Consider the following 23,293-nt stretch of genomic DNA (forward strand, 5'->3'; position numbering starts at 1 on the left):
CACTGAATGTATATTTAAAGTTGAAAAAACACTTGAATTCTGTTTTTAGTCCTTTTAGCATAGAATTTTTTTTACTTTAGGCCCCAACAATTTTCATGTTTTTATCTCGGTCCTTGACAAAAGAATTCAAACATGATAATAAATATAATTAAAACATAATTATATTCTATACGTAATAGAAAAAATTACACAGATGAAATTATAAGATTATCATGTGTCGTTATTTTTTTTATTTTTAATATAATTAATACACACGTTGTAGCATTATAGTTGGATTTATGATTTATTTTATTATTAGTGAAAAAAATACAATTATTTACATTATCAAAATCTATAAATTATATCATGAAAATGTTGTGGGGACCAGCTGAATTTCGCACTCTCTCCGTTACAGTTTTCTCTTTTGAAGGCCCTGAATCTATTCGTAAAATATATTCCAAGTCTATCTAACTTTTTATAAATTTAGAATTTAACTTATTTATTTTAATTTTATTTTATAAAATAAATTTAGTATTTACCGTATAGTTGGGTTCGAATAATAATTGTGATGAGAAAATTAGTTATTGCAGTCTACAATAAATACTTTGATTAGGACTAAAGTATTATTATTATTATTTTAAAATGTAGTTTCTAATATTTTCAAATAAAAATGAAAGATTTAGTTAAAAAAAAAACACAATAGAGGGATAAGATTTAACTATGGTTAACTCACTTTAACTCTAGTCTCTAGTAACGCTTCCCTCCCCAACCCTTTAAATTGGAGTCCTCCCTCCTTCATTTTCTCATCAACGCTTCTCGTTTTCTCTACAATAGCGTCTTAAATTCAAACTTTGAATGATCCATTTCACTTCTCATTAGCTTTCGTTTTTTTGTTCTTTTTACCCTGTTTTCGTTTCTCATTTTCCTCTTTGCTAGCTCTTTGAATCTCTGGTACTAGCACTTTAAGCTCTGTTTTAAGTTTTAATTGTTGAGGCAAATTCTGGGTTTTTGCATTTTGTTCTTATGGGAAACATTGGTTAAAAAACGACGTTGTTTCGTCTTTTTTTTGTGTTATACTGGAAAAATTGAAGCTTTGTTGTTGTTGTTGTTTTCTTTTAGAGGGAAGCTATGGCGGCCAATGGGAACGGAGTTTCGACGACGCCGAAGAGTCCGTTGGCGAGGATTCAGACGCAGAAGAACGGTGGAATCTGTCATGACGATAGCGGGAAGCCTGTTAAGGCTCAGACGATCGACGAGCTTCACTCTTTGCAGAGGAAGAGATCGGCGCCGACGACTCCTCTTGACGGCGTTCAGGGTGCCTTTGCCACCATTTCTGAAGATGAGCGCCAGAGGCAGCAGCTCCAGTCCATCAGGTACTACACGCCTCCATAGCAGCAGCAAAAAAAAAAGAAAAAAAAAAGGTAGAAAGAAATTTGAAGTTAAAATTTAAGGATGAAAATAAAATATATGAACTTTAAAAAAATAAAAATCCTATGAAGTGGACCCCTTCCGTAATATGATCAGACGGTGGAAGATTGAAAATCAATGAACATGATGGATGATTCGGGTGGATTTGATGTGGGGTCCAAGTGAAATTTCTTAGATATGCCAAAAAATTTATGAGCTCTTGTTTGGTTCCCGAGAATCACATGAAAACGAAAATGAACTAGCAAAGAAAATATTAAAACTTCATGAAAATATTTTATTTTTAATTTTGGGTTTCTTACAAAATTTCCATTACTGAATTTTCAAGCTTTAATTTTCTGTTTGTGAACAGTGCGTCGTTGGCGTCACTCACTCGAGGAACAGGGCCGAAAGTGGTGAGAGGGGACCCGGCAGGGAAGGTTCAATCGGTGTCGCATGTGGCGCACCACCACCATATCGAGGCGCCAACCATTAGCGTCAGTGACAGTTCCTTGAAATTCACTCACGTCCTATACAACCTCTCTCCTGCAGGTAACGTAATAAAATTCACCAAAACAGAACAGAACAAAACCGGCTGAAAATTTTTTGGATTTTCATATAATAATGTTTTTTTCTTCCTTTGGTGCAGAGTTGTATGAGCAGTCGATAAAGTATGAGAAGGGTTCTTTCATTACTTCAACCGGTGCACTCGCCACCCTATCCGGAGCCAAAACCGGTCGGTCACCGAGAGATAAGAGAGTTGTTATCGATGACACTACCCAAGATGAGCTTTGGTGGGGAAAGTAAGTGTGGATACAGTGAAAAATGTTTCGTGATTGTTGATGTAATAATGCATTAAAATCTAAATTTTTGGGGAACTGTATAACAGGGGCTCACCCAATATTGAAATGGACGAGCATACCTTCATGGTGAACAGAGAAAGAGCTGTTGATTACTTGAATTCTCTGGACAAGGTATAAGGGTATCATAGTAAATTAGTTTTACTTGGCTTGATTTCGAATTTAGTAAAACAGGTTTTTGGAAGATGATGATGTTGATGGAGGGGTATGGTCATATGGTATCATTTTTGTCTTTTAGTTTTCAACAAGTTGTACTAGGGGCATCCTAATCCATTGGGAGAAGCAATTTTGTCATGTTTATTTGGATACCTTCTAGATGTTATCATCGATGTTTTTCATTGGGAAAATATGAAATTATGTTTATATATATATACATGAATCTGAGATTTAGTTCACTTTGTTCATGTAATCACTTTTTACAGGTTTTCGTGAATGATCAATTCTTGAACTGGGATCCACAGAACAGAATCAAAGTTCGGATTGTGTCTGCTAGAGCTTATCATTCATTGTTCATGCATAACATGTAAGTAAAAACTACGTGATTTTGAAGTTTTATAAGCCTTTCTTTGTGTGTGTGTTTTGTTTCACAGGTCTAAGCCTATCCCAGATAAGTCTCTTTATCGATGTCGTATATATGTATAATGTGTAGTTTTATCATCCATATAGAATTTCCCTAAGGCAATAAGATAAAATTAAAAATGGTAAAAAGGTAAAGCTTAGTGTACAATTGGATAATTGGGTGGGTGACAGGTGTATCCGACCCACTCCTGAAGAGCTGGAGAATTTCGGTACTCCGGACTTCACTATATACAATGCTGGGCAGTTCCCGTGTAATCGTTATACACACTACATGACATCCTCTACTAGCATAGATCTTAATCTTGCTAGGAGGGAAATGGTCATCCTCGGCACTCAATACGCCGGGGAAATGAAGAAGGGTCTTTTCTGTGTTATGCATTATCTCATGCCTATGCGTCAAATCCTCTCGTTACATTCTGGATGCAATATGGGAAAAGATGGAGATGTTGCCCTCTTCTTTGGATTGTCAGGTATAGTATCGCCGGATCAAAGGTCACATGATGTGGTGCTTAGTTCCTGAAAACCGATATGTGTTCTCTTAACTATACTCCCGATATGTGGATACTCGACTTTGCATTGTTTCTAATGAGTTTACATGCAAAACAGGTACGGGTAAGACCACTTTGTCTACCGATCACAACAGGTATCTGATCGGTGATGACGAGCATTGTTGGAGTGACAATGGTGTGTCGAACATCGAAGGTGGTTGCTATGCCAAGTGTATTGATCTTTCAAGGGAGAAGGAGCCTGATATCTGGAATGCCATTAAGTTTGGAACTGGTGAAATTCTATGTCCCTTGGTTTTCTTAGATCATACTATACCCAGTATAAAACTGTTGTGCTCGGTTTTTGATCTTTTTGAATTCTTTGTTTCTGCAGTGTTGGAAAATGTTGTTTTCGATGAACATACGAGAGAGGTGGATTATGGTGACAAATCAGTTACAGGTATGTATAAGCTTTGACTCAGTAAGGTTGTCCAAGGATAAGATGAACAATGTCTGAGTCATCGTGATGGCTGAGAATTTTCCTTCACGTTTGTTTAATCCGATTAATCTAATGGGTTGACATTTTCAATGCACATGTTTAGTTGTTTTAAAATAAGGTTTTCAATGCAAAATTCCTTGCCATGTGATAATAGAATAATATGCAGAAAATCTGGCAATGTGGATTATACTTTACGAAATACACATAATCTTTAATATTATCTTTTTTTTCTTTTGCTTGCAGAGAATACTCGTGCGGCCTATCCGATCGAATACATTCCAAATGCTAAGATACCATGCGTCGGTCCTCATCCTAAGAATGTCATTCTTTTGGCATGTGATGCCTTTGGTGTCCTTCCACCTGTGAGCAAGCTGAGCCTGGCTCAAACCATGTACCATTTCATTAGCGGTTACACTGCTCTGGTATGTTTTTATGTCTTTGTGCTATGGTTCTCAGGCTGCTTTGGGTTCATAATTATCAGGACTAAAACTTGGTTGATAATGAAATATAGGTGGCTGGCACGGAAGATGGTATTAAGGAGCCAACAGCAACGTTCTCGGCTTGCTTCGGTGCGGCGTTCATCATGTTGCATCCTACCAAATATGCAGCCATGCTTGCTGAGAAAATGCAGAAGCATGGTGCAACAGGGTGGCTTGTCAACACCGGGTGGTCTGGTGGAAGGTAAAAACACACAGTCATTGCGAGCCTTTCTAAACATTTAACAAAATTCCCTGAAAATATTAATTGATCGTGAATGGTTCTTTTTCTGCAGCTACGGGTCTGGAAACCGTATCAAGTTACCCTACACTAGGAAAATCATTGACGCCATCCACTCTGGTAGCCTCTTGAACGCGACTTACCATAAAACAGAGGTGTTCGGGCTAGACATCCCCACCGAGATCAAGGGAGTGCCTTCCGAAATCTTGCATCCAGAGAACACCGTAAGTTGTCATCTCTTTCTTTCACTATGTTTTCTCTGAATTCGCCTTGATTTTTGACTTTTTCCGGGTTTCTTTTTTGTGCAGTGGGCTGATAAGAAGGCATACAAGGAAACCCTGTTGAAATTGGCTGGGCTATTCAAGAAGAACTTTGAGACCTTCACTAATTACAAGATTGGGAAAGACAACAAGCTGACAGAGGAAATCCTGGCAGCTGGTCCAAACTTCTAATTTTTGGAGCAATGAAAAAACGAAGGGAAGAAGAAGAAACTATTATGGTTTTTCACAGATTTGCAGAGAAGTGAATGAATTTGATAGAATAAGAGTGTGTGTTTGTTGGTAAATTATAAAAGAGGAAGTAGTCCTTTAATTGGGTTCCTCCAATTCATATATGTAAAATGGTGTCCATATTCATTTCTTAAATGAAGTAGCCTTTGCCTTTTCCAATGTCTTCCTTCAATATTTGCTAATTACACTAGTTTTCCATTAAATTACTTAAAATTGCAGGTTTTCAATTGAGTCCCTTACTAAAGCACCTACAAAAGCAAGAGGAAAGCACTTCGTGTTTGGTAAGGAATCAATCAAAAGTTGGAAATATTCGAATACTGAACACTTGGGATTTTCCATTGGTGTATGGGATTTTATTTCTATTGTACCTTACATCATGTAAATGGAATATGTGAGCTACTGTTGGGTTTTGAGTATAAGTTGGATATAAATATATAATTTTTGTTATTTTATTTATTTAGGTTAAGTAATATAGATTTATATTCACGTCCGAATACGTGGAAAGTATAAGCAGTTTATTTATTTGCATGCTTCTCACCATGTTATAATATAATTTATCGATTAAGGTTCTCGAAAATAACATGAAACCTAAATTATTTCATTTTCTCGATTGATATTACTATTGCAGTAACTTAAACAATATAAATTGAAATAGACTTGAACACTTAACATCATCCTATTTGAAATTTTAAAAATGGTGTACCAATTCATCAAGCAATGACCCAACGAACTACCATTCGCGATTTCCATGAAAACTCAAACACTTTAATAACTCCAAACATCTTTAGAAAAACGAAAATGGGGTTTTGAATATGTGGATCCAACTCCATGCCAAAGTGCCCCCCATATAAGTTGTTTTAAAGCAACCCAAGGAATAAACAGTAAGAAAAATGGAATAAAATAAACAAATTATTCATATTTGTTTATTTAAATTAATAAACAAATAAAAACGAATAAAATTCAAATTGTTCATCAAATATTCTATTCATTTATTTGTTGGTATTGATTCTAAGATAACTCATGGTTTAAATAGAAAAATGGTTGTGACTTTCAGTTGTAGTCTGGCTGAGTTCTTTAATAATATTCAAAAGAATTCAAGTCTTTAGATAGAAATCAATCAAAAGTTGGAAATATCCGAATGGTGAACAGTTGGGGTTTTCATTGGTGTATGAGATTTGATTTATAAAATTTATATTCGAATCATTACTACCTTACATCATGTGAACGAAAATTTTCCGACACAAGAAATTGGAATAATAATTTGTCTAGTGTTTGGCTTTTGGCCCCTCTAATGAGGAAATTTTTTGGGAATATGCAAAGACTTGTGTTTTCTCAAGTCATTAATTACTTGATATTATTGATTTCGTGGTAATTTAATTGTTTAAGTTTGAGTGAACTCGTTTTTATTTACATTTGATATGGAAGATTTAACATTTTATGAAATTTTACAGGTTTTTTAAAAGTGACAAGATTATTAGTGTAGAATCTAATGCACTCCTTCATATGATCTATTTTAGTGGTTGAGTGCCAAACGATGTAGCTTTATATATGTGACATTCGTGTTTTTGCTAAAGTTATTTTTTAGGACCAAATGTTTCTCCGGTATGGCTTGACTTTGAGCAAGCATTCATTATGTTTTCTTTGTTATGTTTTTCTTTGGACTTAAGTACTAACATACCTAGGTTCTTATGACTTTTTTTTTATTGTAATAATTTTCATATCAATGAATTTTTTTATCCATATAAAAAAATGTAAAAAGAAGAAACTAAACTAGAGACTATTTTTTTTTATGGAAGCTACTTGAAGATAATAATACTTGTTCAGAGAGTCGGTGTTAGATGTAAGTACAAGTTTGATACAAATATATCATTTTTGCTATTTTATTTATTTGAGGAAAAGATTATATGTTCATATTCAAAATCCCCAAATAGGTGCATAGAAGTTCATGTTGAGAGATAAGAGTCCATATGCCTACTACATCACGCAATCATGCATCTTATGAGGGGAGAACATTCAGTTTTTTGGTTTGTTTTTTAATTAACCCGACTTAATAACCATTGTTGCGCGGAAGCGTGTGAAAGAGTAAAATTATTGTACTGAAAAATCACACTAAGTTCAATTCCCAGGAAAGAGAGGTGGATCACGAGGATCGCTTACATACCAGATCTTTCCTAGCCATAATATCCCTCTATCGTAATTTAATAGCACAATAAATCACTACAATGACACTTGCAAAATATGCAGAACAAAAATAAAGAACACTAGAATTTTAACGAGGTTCAGCAAATTTTGCCTACGTCCTCGGGCACTACCAAATATATTTCACTCCAAAAATACAAGTGAAAGTTTACAAATAGGGAGAGAGAACAATTGCCTTAAGTAGAGAATGGCAAGTGTGGGATGAAGAAAGTAAGAAATGGTTAGGCCTATTTATAGTTGAGGTTCAAGGATCAACTTGCAATGTCCCTATACAATTAGGGACCAAAATTGCAATTATCCCATGCCAACTTTTAACCCAACTTGCCAACCAATTTTACTTTCTACTTTCGGTGCCCACCCTTTTTGACTTTTCAAACAATGGGTGGGTTCCAATAATCTCCACCTTGAAGATTTGATTAGGATAATCTTATCTTCACACAATTCTTTCTGCCTTTGACAACAATACTTGATAGTGCCTTCTTCAACTGTTAAACTTGCAGGATATTAATCAAGTTCAAACAATGTTCGAACTTGGTTGCTGTTACCACCTTGGTCATCATATCTGCGGGATTATTTGCAGTCTTGATCTTCTGAAGACAAATTTTCCCCTCTTCAATAATTTCCCGCACAAAATGGAATCGTACGTCGATATGTTTTGTACGTGCATGATAGACTTGATTCTTTGCTAAATGAATAGCACTTTGACTATCACAATACACGTTAATATGCTCCTGAACCAACCCCAAGGTTTTAGCCATACCTTGTAACCAAATAGCCTCCTTTACAGCCTCTGTTACAGCCATGTACTCGGCTTCAGTGGTTGACAATGCAACTGTAGACTGTAGTGTAGACTTCCAACTTATTGGTCCTCCAGCAAGTGTAAACACATAACCGGTGGTTGATCTTCGCTTGTCCAAATCACCGGCATAGTCAGAATCAACGTACCCAATAACACCTTTACCAAGTGTATTATCCTGCTTGAACAGTAATCCAACATCCACGGTCTTCTGAATATACCGTAGAATCCATTTCACAGCTTGCCAATGTCCTTTTCCAGGATTATGCATATACCTGCTCACTATACTAACTGCCTGTGAAATGTCGGGTCTTGTACACACCATTGCATACATCAAGCTACCCACTGCATTAGAATACGGAACTTGCAACATGTATTCTCGTTCCGTATTCGTCGAAGGAGATAGTTGTGCAGAAAGCTTGAAATGAGAAGCCAACGGGGTACTTACAGGTTTGGTCTGCTCGTTCATGCCAAACTGCTGTAGTACTTTCTTCAAATACTGCTTCTGAGACAAGCTAACTCTGCCATGAGCTCTATCTCTACATATTTCCATGCCAAGAATCTTCTTAGCTTCACCAAGATCTTTCATCTCAAACTCGAGATTGAGTTGAGTCTTCAATCTCTCAATCTCAACTTTGCTCTTAGATGCTATCAGCATATCATCAACATATAAGAGCAAGTATATGAAAGTTCCTTCTTGTAGCTTCTGAAAATATACGCAATGATCAAATTTACTTCTTGTGTACCTTTGCCCTTTCATGAACTGATCAAATCGCTTGTACCACTGCCTCGGAGATTGTTTCAATCCATAAAGCGACTCTGTCAGTTTGCAAACCCAATTTTCTTTATCAGCAACATTGAATCCATCAGGCTGAGTCATATAGATTTCCTCTTCCAAATCACCGTGTAAAAATGCTGTCTTCACATCAAGCTGAACTAGTTCAAGATCATATTGTGCAACCAAGGCTAGCAAAATCCGAATAGACGAATGCTTCACAACTGGAGAAAACACTTCATTGTAGTCTATTCCTTCTTTTTGAGCGTAACCCTTTGCTACCAATCTAGCCTTGTATCGAATTTCATTTTTACCAGGAAATCCTTCCTTCTTTGCATATACCCATTTGCATCCAATTGCCTTCTTTCCCTTGGGCAGTCTCACCAACTCCCAAGTCCTATTTTTATGAAGAGACTGTATTTCTTCATTCATAGCTTGCTTCCACTTTACACCATCAGAGTTACTTATTGCTTCTGTGTAAGTGGAAGGAACATCATCATCTGCAATTGGAAGTGCATAGGCCACCATATCATCAAAGCGAGCAGGCTTACGAATCTCTCTTCTTGGCCTCCTATATGCAATTGAATCTTGTTGCTGTAGAAGTTCTTGGGTCGAAACTTCTTCATCATTTGTTCTTTCAATATTAGCTGGATCATCATTAACCTTTTCAAACTCCACCTGCTGCAAAGTACTACTGGTTTTGTCATCCTTTTGTGAATCCTCGTTCTTCATCATGGTTGATTCATCAAAAGTTACATCTCTACTGAAAACAATCTTCCTTGTATCAGGACACCAGAGACGGTATCCTTTTACACCACCAGTTATACCCATGAATAATGCTTTCTTTGCTCTTGGGTCTAACTTAGATTCTTTTACATGATAATATGCAGTGGAACCAAAAACATGTAAAGAATCATAATCAGTAGCAGGTTTACCAGTCCACATCTCCATAGGAGTTTTTCCATTTATTGCAGCTGATGGCAATCGGTTAATTAGATGGCACGCATATGTAACTGCCTCAGCCCAAAATTCCTTGCCCAATCCAGCATTGGACAACATACATCGAACTTTCTCCAGTATAGTCCGATTCATGCGTTCTGCCACCCCATTCTGCTGTGGTGTATCTCGAACAGTGAAGTGTCGCACAATGCCCTCATCTTGACATACTTGTAGAAATGGATCATTTTTGTACTCAGTACCATTATCTGATCGAAGTCGTTTGACCTTTCGACCTGTCTGAGTCTCCACCATCTTCTTCCACTTCAGAAATGCATCCAAAACTTCATTTTTTCTTTTCATTAGATACACCCATACTTTTCTTGAATAATCATCAAGAAAAGTGACAAAATAGTGCATACCTCCCAAAGAAGCCACTTTGGTAGGTCCCACACATCACTGTGAACATAGTCCAGAATTCCTTTCGTATTATGAATTGCTGAACCAAATTTTACCCTCGTCTGCTTGCCCAGAACACAATGTTCATAGAATTCCAATTTGCAAGAATTTGCACCTTTCAACAAGCCTTGCTTCGCCAAAGTCTGCAAAGCTTTTTCACCAGCATGTCCCAATCGCCTATGCCATAACCTGGTAGCCTCTGAATCTGCATCTTTCGCAGAAGCTGTTGATGTTGATCCAATAACTGTACTTCCATTTAAATAGTACAAGTTATTTCTTCTAGTGCCTTTCATCACCGTCAATACCCCAGCTACTACCTTTAGTAATCCATCTCTCAAAGTGATTGTGAGCCCTTTAGATTCTAGGGCCCCTAATGAGATGAGATTTTTCTTCAAGCTGGGTACATAGCGAACATCTGTCAGAACTTGGATTGAGCCGTCATGGTTCTTCAATTTGATTGTACCTACACCCATTGTCTTACAGGCACTATCATTGCCCATAAAAACAACTCCACCTTCTAGTTCTTCAAGACTAGAAAACCAGTCCTTATTAGGACACATATGGTAAGTACATCCCGAATCCAATATCCACTCATCCGTTTGACATGCCATTGCCATGCCAACCAAGCTAAAGTCTGACTCCTCATCATGCTCCGCTACACATGCATTAGAAATAGACTTGCCCTTTTGTAACTTAGGACAATTCTTTTTCCAATGCCCTTTCTCACGACAAAAGGCACATTCATCTTTGGCGGGTCTCCCTTTGGACTTACCCCTTCTACCAGGTTTGCTGCTGTGTGAACGACCTCTTACTGTTAAGACTTCTGCAGTTGTATCTCTGTGATCTCTTTTATCTTTCTTTCGAGTCTCAGATCTATACAACGCACTACAGACTGCATCAAATGTGATTGAATCTTTCCCATGAAGCAATGTGGTGGTAAGATGATCATATTCATCAGGAAGGGAATTCAACAACAATAATGCCTTGTCTTCATCTTCAAATTTCTCATCCAAATTTAGCAAGTCTGCTAAAATTTTATTGAATGAGTTCACATGGTCATTCATCGACATACCGGGTGCATACGTGAACCGAAAAAGTTTCTTTTTCATATAAAGCCTATTTTCAAGACTTTTCGTTAGAAACTTTTCTTCCAATGTATCCCACAGCTTCTTCGCTGATGTCTCCCTCATGACGGAGTACTTCTGCTCTTTGGCCAAACATAGGCGGATTGTACCACACGCTTGTCTATTGATCTTGGCCCACTCATTGTCATCCATCTTGTCAGGTTTTTCTTCAAGGGCTATATCCAGCTCTTGCTGACATAAGACATCCAGGATCTCACACTGCCACATACCAAAATTATTGGTACCGTCAAATTTCTCTACTTCAAATTTTGCATTTGTCACAGTAGTCCTTGCTGATGACGATGCTGCTGCCATTTTACTCCTCAATCCCAACTACTGTATACGTGAACAGTACCGTATACGTGAATAGTGTCGTATACGTGAATAGTACTGTATACGTGAATAGTACCGTATACATGAATAGTACCATAAACGGTCGTATTCCCCAAGTACGAACCTGGCTCTGGTACCAATTGTTGCGCGGAAGCGTGTGAAAGAGTAAAATTATTGTACTGAAAAATCACACTAAGTTCAATTCCCAGGAAAGAGAGGTGGATCACGAGGATCGCTTACATACCAGATCTTTCCTAGCCAGAATATCCCTCTATCGTAATTTAATAGCACAATAAATCACTACAATGACACTTGCAAAATATGCAGAACAAAAATAAAGAACACTAGAATTTTAACGAGGTTCAGCAAATTTTGCCTACGTCCTCGGGCACTACCAAATATATTTCACTCCAAAAATACAAGTGAAAGTTTACAAATAGGGAGAGAGAACAATTGCCTTAAGTAGAGAATGGCAAGTGTGGGATGAAGAAAGTAAGAAATGGTTAGGCCTATTTATAGTTGAGGTTCAAGGATCAACTTGCAATGTCCCTATACAATTAGGGACCAAAATTGCAATTATCCCATGCCAACTTTTAACCCAACTTGCCAACCAATTTTACTTTCTACTTTCGGTGCCCACCCTTTTTGACTTTTCAAACAATGGGTGGGTTCCAATAACCATAATCTACAAAAACCAACTAGATCAAATTAGACTCCAAAATCAACATAATTGAACCAATTTTGTAATACCCCTACCCGTATTCATTGCCAGAATAGGATACGAGGTATTACCGGAGTTTACGAGTTAATTTTTTTTTCAATATAATCCCTTTTATAAATATCTAACCTTCCCTGAAATTTTAAACCAAAAATAATCCACATCAACCAATCCAATTCAACATATTTTCAAGATAAATTCATGCATATTTATAAGATAATGTCATCACATACTCAAAACCAGGTTTATTAACCGTATTAATGGCTAACTTTACATTCATTTCACGTTAACATGTACTTTATTAGCTTATACATGCCATTAATTTCCAAAATAAAGTTTGTTTATATACCGAAATCCTGAGGTTGATAGTGTGATGTGTCTCTGACCAAATCCGACCTCCGAACTCTTAACACTACAAAACAGGGGAAAAGGAAACAGGGTAAGCACTTTGTGCTTAGGAAGCTCATGTAACAAGAATTATACTTACCTAATATTTTCAATACAATACAATAAACATTCATATATCCATTCAATGCATTATTACCCTAACATGCACAAACTCAACATTCAAGTTAGTACAATAATTTCTATGTACCAATAATATATACTATGATTGATGAGCTCATCAATACCATGATTTCCATTTCCTTGTTATTTTTCCATATTTATCCCATTGAATTTATCGGAATTTCGATGGATTCTCAAAGGTACACTCTTAGTGTACAATTCCGGGTCCGTCAATTCATATTCTTGTGCGCACATTTCCATTTCAGAGAGCACACTCCCGCGAACCTCATCCTTACAGCGGGATTACCAGTCCAGGCTAAATCTCCTGTAATATAAACTCATAGAGTATTGTCGGGATTACCAGTCCAGGCTAAATCCCCTGCAACGACAATTACTTTAATGAGCTTGGATCTGAATTACCAGTCCAGGCTAAATTCAGACCCTAATCCGGATTACCCGTTCGGGCTAAATCCATTTTCCACATATTCTTCGGGAGGGCTATATCAGGATAGGATCACCCGTCCGGGCTAGATCCTTTTTACCGTCAATTCATTCTCAGAGATCTATCGAATTTTCCTTCCATCCAACAGGGATTTCTTCCCCTTTTTATCAAATATATCAATGTTTCATCAATTTTCATACAATGAACATTCAAATCATATTCATATCAATAACATACATTTCAAACATTTAAGAATATAATTCAAGTTACAAGAACTTACCTTGATATTTGTTCGTGTACAAAAATCTACTAATCCTGAACTTTTTCCTTTCCTCGATCTAGCTTTGTATTTTGAATTTTCTGGATCTAAATAAATAAATTTAATTATCAATTTAATACATTTCATGTTCATATGCAACAATTTCTATAATTTCATTATTATTATTTATAGTTTATTCAAAGCTGTCTATTTGAATCATAGTCACTAAATTATTTATAACTCGAGCTACAGAACTCCAAATTAAGATCCATTAATTTTTCCTGAAACTAGACTCATATATATTCTTACCATAAAATTTTCAGAATTTTTGGTTTAGCCAATAAGTACAGTTTATTCTTTAAAGTCACCCCTATTCTGCTGTCTGACAGTTCTGACCCTTCTTCACAAAAAATTAATTATCTCTTAATACAGAATTCCAATGATGTTTCCGTTCTCTTGAAAATAAACTCATTCAGGATTCTATACATATAAATTTAAGCCCCTAATTATTTTTATTCAATTTTTTATGATTTTTCAAAGTCATAACAGGAGAACCCGAATTCATTCTGACCTTGTCTCACAAATTTTATTATATCTCAAAATTTATAAATCCATTGCTACACGGTTTATTCTATGAGAAACTAGACTCAATAAGCTTCAATTCCATATTTTTTTCATCTTCTAATTATATTTATAAAATTTATGGTGATTTTTCAAAGTTAGTCTACTGCTACTGTCCAAAACTGTTTTAATGCAAGCTGTTTATTACCATTTTTCCCCTAAGCTTTTAATAAATAATAATTTCGTCCCTACTTAATTAGCCTCTCAATTGAGCTGATTTTTCTCAATTAACACTTTATTCTATCACAGTAAACTAGTTTACAACCTTTAGGAATCAAAGTTTCAGCAATAGACTTTAATTCCAAACATTTTCACAATTAGGTCTTAAAAATCAATTTCTATTGAACATACCTAATAAAATCATCTCATAAACAAATTAAAGCTTCAATTTCATTTTATTTCATCATAAAATTACAGTACTCAACCATGGTGACTTTCAATTTCATCCATGAAATCAAAAACTAATGAATTTAATAGTAGGACCTAGTTGTAAAAGTCTTAGAAACACAAAAATTACAAGAAAAAGGCAAGGATTAGCTCAATTGGTGTAAAAATTATGGAATACCAGTTTAGAGAACCCTCCTATGGCGTTTTTAGCTGCTGGAATTGAAGAGAAATGAAGAGAAATCTAAATATTTCTTATTTAGTCCTAGCTTTTATTTAGTTAATTTTGCAATATTCCAAATTTACCCATAATTTATCAATTTTCCTGCTGATTTCATGCCCTTGCCGTCCAGCCCAAATAAATTTTGGGTCTAATTTCCTTTTAAATCCTCTCTCATTAGACACTTAAGCTATTTAATCATCCCATCCACTTTTACACCTTTTACAATTTAGTCCTTTTCATTTAATTAACTATCCAAACATTAAAATTTCCTAACGAAATTTTAATACCACATTACTAACATTTCATAAATATTTATAAAATCATTTTCGACTCGGTCTTATGAGATAGAGGTCCCAATACCTTATTTTACCCAATTTCTTCAATAATTTCTTTTTCTAACTAACCACTAAATCGGTAAAATTTTTTTATCAATATTTTTATACGATTTTCCTATCATATAAATTTTTATGCAAAAATATTGAAATAAATTTATCTTTAAATCGAATTTGTGGTTACGAAACTACTATTCCGATAACCTTGAATTTAGGCCATTACAAATTTTAGGTCAATTAGTTTGACTGGTTAACCGAATTAACTAACTTCAAATTATTTTATAAATTATAAATATATTTTAAATTAATTTTATTTGAAAATTCAAAATTCAAAAATCGATAACCAATTAGAATAACTAATAAAACCGAACCCATAACTGAGAGAGCTGTCCAAATTAAAACCGACCTATCAATTTTTTCGATTTTAACTGAAAATTGATCTCCCCTAAATGTTACTTTGCTATAAACTTATGCCCCATCCAACTCTATCATTAATCAATTTACTTTTTCAAAGATGAAATAAGATAAAACCATTTCAAAATTTAAAACAAAGTATTGACTTAAATATTTGCTAAATTCATTTAAGTATATCCCTTGGGACGAGAGTTTACTTTTAGTTTGGTACGTTTATTTATTTATTTTATCTCACATTATAATATTTAATCTCATCATTACTACTGTTTTTACCCTAACAGCCTCTCATTTAAACTAAGGAATGATATTATTATTATAATAATAATTTAAACTTAAAAAGAATTTAAAGGGATTTATATGTAATTTAAAAATGATATAAAAAAGTAGTCTACCTCGTGATGACCACCAATTCAACAAGCAATGACCTAACCCAGACACCATTAGAACCCTACACTTTAAATAAATGTATTTTAATTTTTGAGCATATTCATGTATTTTATATATATTTTAAAATTTTAAAAATTATAATTAAATTGAGAATATATAAATGGTAAGGGTTAGTTATTTTTAAAATTTATAATTAAATTGAAAAAGAGGATTAAATTTATTATTATATAGAATTTTTAACTACTATCTCATTCTTCTTTTAAAAAAATTAACAACACTTGATGGAAATAAATAAAAAAACAAATCCAGTTAGTTAAGTAACCATTTTGAAATTTTTAAAAGTTAGATGATCAAAATAATCTTAAATATAGTTTGGTGACTTACAGTGTGGTTTACCTTTTATTATATCACAAGACTCGAATTTAAATATTTAAGATTCAAGACTTCAACTAATTGAGTTTTAACTAGGTTGTATTGACAATAATGTCAATACAGAAATACATGAATTCGCGTGTAAACGCATTTACCCTCCTAATGAAATGTCAAAATTGTAATTTAAGTGCCTAAAAAAAGGTAATGCCAAACACAAACATAAAAATAAATATCGCTTAAGGGTGTAAAAAACTCTCAAATTTTAAAAAAAAAATTAAGCTTCTCTTTTCTTTTTCACTCAATTGAGCATTTATACTTTCAAAATGCATCAAAAAAGTCCTCAAACTTCTTTAAAATAAGCAATTAAGCCTCTACTTATTTTTTCACTAAATTGGGTACTTGAAATATCAAAATGCATCAAAAAGATCCTCAAAATTTTTCTAAAAAGCAATTAAACCCTGCTTTTATTAAAAATTAGAAAAAAAAAAATAATAAATTTTGGAAAAATTATTAAATTTTATAAAAATTATAAAAAATTTAACGACCTTTAGTTTTTTCAATTAAAGTCATCATGTGGCGAAAAATGATAAAAAAATAAAAAAAATAAAAATTATAGAAAAATTATAAAATACTTCTTTTAATACAATAATTTTTATAATTATTTATGAAATTTATATTTCTTTACATGTTGTATAAATTTTTTATGACTTTATAAAATTTTATAATTTTTTTATATTCTTATATATTTTATAATTTTTATAAAAGTTTACAAGTTTTTTTATATATTTTTTATAATTTTTATAAAAAAATTTTAAAATTTTTACTAAAACTTTTTATTTACAATCAAATTTCAAATCCAACTCTTAATTTAAAAAATTTAAGTTTGGTTTATCTCGATTACACCCAATCTCAATAATAAAGGCCAGTTAATCTTATTTTTCCCTGCGCTCTAAACGCACCGTTCTGGTAGTCTCCGGTTTCGCTTTACAAGGTGTTTTTCACTCACGTCAGTACCGTAGAAAGTTAAAACGGCCGTGTTTGTCGCCGTATCAATGTCTGTTTTTTAAGAAAATGGTTACAAAATTAAAAAAAAGAAAGAAAAGAAACACACAGTTTTGTCGTTTCCTATTCCAATTAGGACTTGGGCCGAGTTAACTCCCGAGTCACTCACCGAACTCGGAAAAACATTGAAGTGTGCCCTTATTATCCAAAAGCGCACGATAGAATCAATCCCTTTGCCCCCCTTTCGTTTCTGGGAGCTTCTTTTTTATTTTCCCCCAATTTATTTAAAACCTATACCATTCGCTAATTCTTCTTCTGCAAGATCGAAGATTTGCGTTTCGTTTTTTTTTATTTTTCTCTTCATATCTTTGAAGCAGATCCCAAGTCTCGCTCTTTCGTGGTGCCGATTTTAGTTTTTCGCTTGGAAAAACGTGGATTTCGTTGGTTTCCGATCCGATTGAAGGTATTATGTGCCGATTCTGCCAGATCTATGAATTTCGATTTATGTTTTATTGTTTTTCTTCTTGGCTGTTTTTTTATTTGAATCTCTTGTTATGAACGATTTGATGGAATTGAAAAAATCGGTGTTAGCGGATTTGGTTGATATTAAACCGGATTTTGAAAGATTCGTTTTTAGATTGCTTGATTTTAGCGTAATCGAATCTGTTTCTGTCAAAAAAATTAGGGTTTTTTTCTTCTTTATTCTTTTTTGATGGTCTTTTCTTGTTCTTTGGGTTATTTTAATTTGAAGATATGGAATTTATCATTCTTCGATTATCTGTGAAATTTATGAGTTTTGATTGCAAAACTTTCGTCAGAAAACTACATTTTTATTTATTTTTTATATTAAATATGGATCTTAGTGGGTGCAAATTAATCCAGGTTGAATATTGCTTAATGTTAGGATCTTGAACTAGATTAGAAGAAGAAAGAGGCATTTTGTAGTTAATTTTCTTCAAAATTTCATTGCTTTTGCTCCCAACATTAACATTGTTAACTGTTTGATTTTTAGGTTTCCAGCATTTTTTATCTGACAAGTTCATTCAATACAATAAGAAGGAAAACTGTTAATTGGTTCTGGACTGAGCAATGCGGGGATACGACAGAGAAGTAAGTCTACTCAAACGAAGAAATAAATAAGTATGTTGCTTGCATATTTTATATCAATTTCATGATGTGGAATTTTATAGAAAATGATAATCGTAAGGGCTGTTGTTTGCATATTTTATATCTATTTCATGATCTGGAATTTGATATCCTTCATTTAAGTTGTTCTTTTATATGTCATTTTCTATTGAATGTGGATCTTCTTTTTTTTGTTAAAGAAAATTTCTTTTAATTATTATGTTTTTTCAATATAGGAAGTCGAAGATTATGATGATTATGACATGGAAGGAGAATATCAAGACGAAGATGTCTTGGAAGAAGATGGGGATGGATATGAGGAGGAAGAAGAAGAGGAAGAGGAAGAGGAAGAAGAAACCAGGCAACCTACACAAGAAGAAGTGGAATATCTAGAGTTAAGGCAGCGGCTGAAAGAATCTATCAGACGAAAGAGGAAGCATGGTGCTGTAGGTTCTTCTCAAGAGAAGAAGCTTCCATACAATAAGTGAGTGATGTGCTTCTTTTTGCAGAATAATTTTCTATTGTTCTAAGACACTTGAGCACTTCTCTGGATTCAAGGTTTCTTCTATTCCTTGAAATAGTTACAAAGTGCGTCTATTCCAGGTTTACATAACTGTTATCATTCTAATTAAGTTTATTAAATGTTGTCTTCCTGCAGCTTTGGATCCTTTTTTGGTCCTTCTCAGCCTGTTATTGCTCAGAGAGTTATCCAAGAAAGCAAGTCATTGTTGGAAAACCAGAATTTGGTATCAAAGATGTTGACTTCCAGTCAGTCTGTAAGCATCACTTGTTTATCAATTTTTTATGTGAATGTTTTCTGTGTTTAATGCTATTGATGTGCATGGTTATGCAAACTCCAATCTGATGAACTCAGTCAGCCTGTTGCTGTTGTTATATATTCCATTGGATAATATTATAACTTTTGACGGTTTAAAACATGTGTAAGTTTGCAACTAAATAAATCACTCTTCCTGCAATGTAGTATGCATGGGGGTTTAATTTAGCCAGGCTGACTTAATCTGTAGGGAACTCTAGCTCTGTTCATAACTTGTATCTCAAAACTCGGCTCTAGCTCGATTGAGTTTCGTTTTGAAGCTTAAGCTTAAAAATGAGGTTGATTTCCATGTATGACTTTAAACCGATCATTTGTACTTGAGTTTGACTTGAGATTTTCAATAATAATTAAAATTTGTAAAAAATATTAAGATAAAAAAGTTTCATTAGGTTTGCAAGTGACTTAATTCAAAAATTAAGATTCTTGAGCTTGGACTTGCGCAATTGTTAGAGTTTGGCTTAATAAAGTCCAACTAAAAATTCTAGTTTTTCTTCTATTTCTGAGCCGGACCCGAGTATGCATGCCTAGTGCTTGAAGATGGAGTCAGGCTGCGACATTCATGATCTTTCACTTATTCTACACCCTCTTCTTATATGTCTATGATGTTACTACTTGTTAATGGCTTCTTTTAAAGATCTGTTTTTTTTTTTCCTTCCCACAGATTGAATAATTCTAAGTTGTACATGATGTTTGAATTTGTATTGACAACCTTGTGATTTCCTGTAGAGTAAAAAGAACTCTGCTTCAGATGGTGCTAGACCAAGACAAGGGCAACATATCCGGCCACCCAAACCCACAAGTGAGGTATTTACTCTGAGCACTTTTAATTTTGTTTGATCCTTTGAAGGACCTCTGTTCTGTGATAACTAATGTTTTCAATTGCTGGACTTGTGCAGCTCAGAAAGAAAGTGGAGAAACTTAAGGTTGCAAGAGATTACTCATTTCTTGAAGATGATAGAGGGGTTCCAGCGCCTGCAAAAGAGCCTCCACCTCGAAATGTTTCTGCTCCAACCTCTGGTAGGGTACTACATAACTGTTTTAAATCTGTTTTCTATCTCTGAGCTTAAACCACAGATAACTTATACAGGTTTTTTTGTTGATTTTTGAAGAGGCGCGATTGGCTCAAATGTTTCCAAAAAGCAAACAAGCATTGAGCAGCAACAGCAATAGTGGCAGAAATTCCCAAGGCATCCGTGATGAAAGGAAATCAGTTCCATTGATGGGTCAATTGCATTCTAAAGCTGGTACCCTCAAGTCTTCTTCCAATAAACCAAATGGGATGCCAATGGATTCTAGAAAGCAGCATGGTGTTAGCAATGGTATGGGGCCAGGCCGGCCTGGTGGTGTTAGCAATGGTATGGGGCCTGGCCGGCCTGGTGGTGCTAGCAATGGTACCGGGCCTAGCCGACCTGGTGGTGTAAGCAATGGTACTGGGCCTGGTCGGCCTGGTGGTGCTAACAGTGGTTCTGTTCCTGGCCGGGCTGGTGCTGCTAGCAATGGTGCAGGGTCTGGCCGGCCTGTTGGCGCAAGCAATGGTGCAGGGTCTGGCCGGCCTGCTGGCCCTAAAGCTGTGCCTTCAAAGATGCCTATCGCAAAGATGGAGAAGAAGATTCCTCCACCTACTTCTAGGAATCTCCCACCTAGTGCGCACAAAGCACCCCCCTCAAAAATGCACTCATCTGATTCAAGACAGCACTTGGAACAGAAAAGGGGATTACAAGAGCGTAGTAAGGATAAAATGATGCACCAAAGACCCCCAGTATCGTCAAAGCCACAGGTTGTAACCTCACTTGCAGCAATGCTTGTGTTTTTGTAGGCACTTTTAAAATACGCCTCACTTCTTCACTTACACTCTCTCAAATTTTTACAGGTAAACAAGCCAATCAAGCCAGTCTCATCACAATCTCACATGAAACCAAATGTTCAGCGACCCAAGAAAAAGCAATTAAGTGAAGATGAAAAGGCTCTAATGATGATCAGAAATATGTTCCAGTAAGATCTCTATCCCATCATGTTTCTCCCTTGCCTTTTTTGTTGAAATCTTAGATCCCATTTTCCTATTTTCACTATTGTTCACAAGAAGAGATGGAAAAAATGTGCAACTAAGTTGCCATTCAAAGCCATATAATTGAATGAACTGGAAGAGTAATTGACTTTTTTGCTTTTAGTATTTTGATTTTGATGTTTCAAAAACTTTGTTCTCTAATATTTGATCTCTCCATTGCAGCACTGATCGATATCCAGTTTGTGATGATGATGACGTTAGTGACATGGAGGCAAATTGGGATGAGATTACGAAGGAAGAAAGAAGAAGGTTAGTAAATTTTCCCTAATAATTTCTTTTTTGAAAATATCTTCCAAGCATTTGCATGTAGAGAACCGTCCTTGTTAAATGCTGTTTGACAGTGCATCCAATGTTTTAAAAACTGTTTGAACTAGTCAGACCACCTGTTATTGGTTCAATTGGTTCAAACCCTTTGTTTGGACCAGACCAGTATATCGGCCGGTTCCCGGTCCAACCAATTAGTCTAGTTTGGTTCCAACAAAGGAGTGCATGTAATAATATACCTAAATCCTTTCGACTTTGGGATTTAGTTCAGCTGTGTTGAGCCATGTACATCATCTTTGTGAGGTTGACATTTAGTCGGTTCCGGACCCCTTCTTGGCTGTGAATATTTTGCACTGAAAAAATAATATCTAATTTACCTGCATTTATTATATATTTACTTTTTTTTTCCTCCCACAGTGCTAAAATTGCTAGGCAGGAGGATGAAGAACAATTGAGGTTGATAGAGGAAGAAGAGCGGCGGGAGCGGATGCGGCGGATGGCCAAAAAGCGCAAGCTTAGCCAACACTGATAGATTCGATTGTTTGATTGTAACCGAATCCAAGGGGTAGCCAGGCTTGAAATTCTGAAAAATCTTTTTTCATCTTCTGGTGTTTATTTATTTTGCCTATGTAATTACTACACATTGAAGAATGTTTTTTCATTTTCAAGTTTTAGAATTAAATAATACATTAGAAATTTCTTTTTTTGGTTAATAAGTAACTCGTTTTTGGTTGGTGCATCAAAGTTAATGCATAAAGCGCTTCTTTTGCCTTTATAGTTTTAGATATCAAATTCGTGTGTTGTGGTATACTTTTGGTAAATTGTACCTTAACGGTGTGACGCATATGTTATTTAGCGCATTTTATCCAAAAGACTAACACTGTGGTCAGAGGTTTCATAAGAAATGTATCAATTACAAGAATCCCTTTTATAAATATCTAAATTTCTCTGCAATTTTAAACCGGAATCAATCCAAAATCAATATTTCAACCAATGCAATTTCATGTTTAATCGTATTAAAATCATATCTATAACAATAATTAGATAATTTACTCTATAAACATTTATGTTACCATTAAAAATTAAATTAGAATTTAATTCATCCATTCTAAATTTAGCACCAATTCTACCATTCTAAGTTTAGCACCAATTCTACCATGCATATCATGTAAATTTTCATACCATTTCATTAGTTTAAACACCAAAATACCAAATACCATTCTTTACAACAAAAATTATATAGCATTTTAAAGTAACCAAATTAATACTTATGTACATGCCACTTTTTCCAAAAGAAGAATACATCACCGAATTTTGCATTAGAGTCGAGATCGCCTAGATGCTAAACCGAGACTCTGAATACCTATTAACCAGTGGTATTACTATCATTCAAATTATAAGCATAATAATCATATAAATTAAATCATATAATTTTAATATTTACTAAACCAATTCAAACATAAATTTGCCCTTCTCAATGTATTCATACAATTTAATTTAGCTATTCGTCAATTAAAATCATAAACATTCATGTTGAGCCATTATCTAATTCATGAAACATTGGTTCATGCTTTCTATTCTCATACTCATATTCAAATCATATTTTCAATTTATGTTCCATTTTCACATTTCTTTCAATGGTTCAACCAATTCCTTTTATTCAACTTAACTTTTCTTTTAATCCCTATT

General features: G+C 34.6%; 2 protein-coding genes across 3 annotated transcripts; both read left to right on the plus strand.

Annotated features, from left to right (window-relative positions):
* Nucleotides 1-769: 769 nt before the first annotated feature.
* On the plus strand, nt 770-5,186 carry LOC107935259 (phosphoenolpyruvate carboxykinase (ATP) 1). The gene is made up of 13 exons (XM_016867826.2): nt 770-930; nt 1,099-1,352; nt 1,757-1,935; nt 2,033-2,186; nt 2,273-2,357; nt 2,666-2,766; nt 2,994-3,292; nt 3,429-3,602; nt 3,702-3,767; nt 4,050-4,228; nt 4,318-4,487; nt 4,579-4,747; nt 4,832-5,186. The coding sequence occupies exons 2-13, from the start codon at nt 1,108-1,110 to the stop codon at nt 4,973-4,975; spliced, it is 1,965 nt and encodes a 654-aa protein (XP_016723315.1). The 5' UTR covers nt 770-930; nt 1,099-1,107; the 3' UTR covers nt 4,976-5,186.
* Nucleotides 5,187-17,333: 12,147 nt separating this feature from the next.
* LOC107935265 (protein SPT2 homolog) lies at nt 17,334-22,317 on the plus strand. 2 transcript variants are annotated; one of them, XM_016867835.2, is made up of 10 exons: nt 17,334-17,778; nt 18,328-18,425; nt 18,677-18,924; nt 19,099-19,216; nt 20,002-20,079; nt 20,172-20,292; nt 20,385-21,052; nt 21,146-21,267; nt 21,503-21,589; nt 22,022-22,317. In XM_016867835.2, the coding sequence occupies exons 2-10, from the start codon at nt 18,405-18,407 to the stop codon at nt 22,131-22,133; spliced, it is 1,575 nt and encodes a 524-aa protein (XP_016723324.2). In that variant the 5' UTR covers nt 17,334-17,778; nt 18,328-18,404; the 3' UTR covers nt 22,134-22,317. The 2 variants fall into 2 exon arrangements, with proteins under 2 accessions (XP_016723324.2, XP_040935733.1); XM_041079799.1 differs by having other exon boundaries at nt 17,384-17,778; nt 18,328-18,455.
* Nucleotides 22,318-23,293: the final 976 nt, after the last annotated feature.

The sequence above is a fragment of the Gossypium hirsutum genome, chromosome A02 (assembly GCF_007990345.1).
Source record: "Gossypium hirsutum isolate 1008001.06 chromosome A02, Gossypium_hirsutum_v2.1, whole genome shotgun sequence".
Classification (NCBI taxonomy): Eukaryota; Viridiplantae; Streptophyta; class Magnoliopsida; order Malvales; family Malvaceae; genus Gossypium; species Gossypium hirsutum.

Coding starts and splice junctions, on each gene's coding strand:
- LOC107935259 (XM_016867826.2), top strand. CDS start 1,108: ATGGCGGCCAATGGGAACGGAGTTTCGACGACGCCGAAGAGTCCGTTG. Junction 2,187..2,272: donor GATGAGCTTTGGTGGGGAAA/GTAAGTGTGGAT, acceptor ACTGTATAACAG/GGGCTCACCCAATATTGAAA. Junction 2,767..2,993: donor TCATTGTTCATGCATAACAT/GTAAGTAAAAAC, acceptor GGTGGGTGACAG/GTGTATCCGACCCACTCCTG.
- LOC107935265 (XM_016867835.2), top strand. CDS start 18,405: ATGCGGGGATACGACAGAGAA. Junction 20,293..20,384: donor TGTTTCTGCTCCAACCTCTG/GTAGGGTACTAC, acceptor TGATTTTTGAAG/AGGCGCGATTGGCTCAAATG. Junction 21,053..21,145: donor CAGTATCGTCAAAGCCACAG/GTTGTAACCTCA, acceptor AAATTTTTACAG/GTAAACAAGCCAATCAAGCC.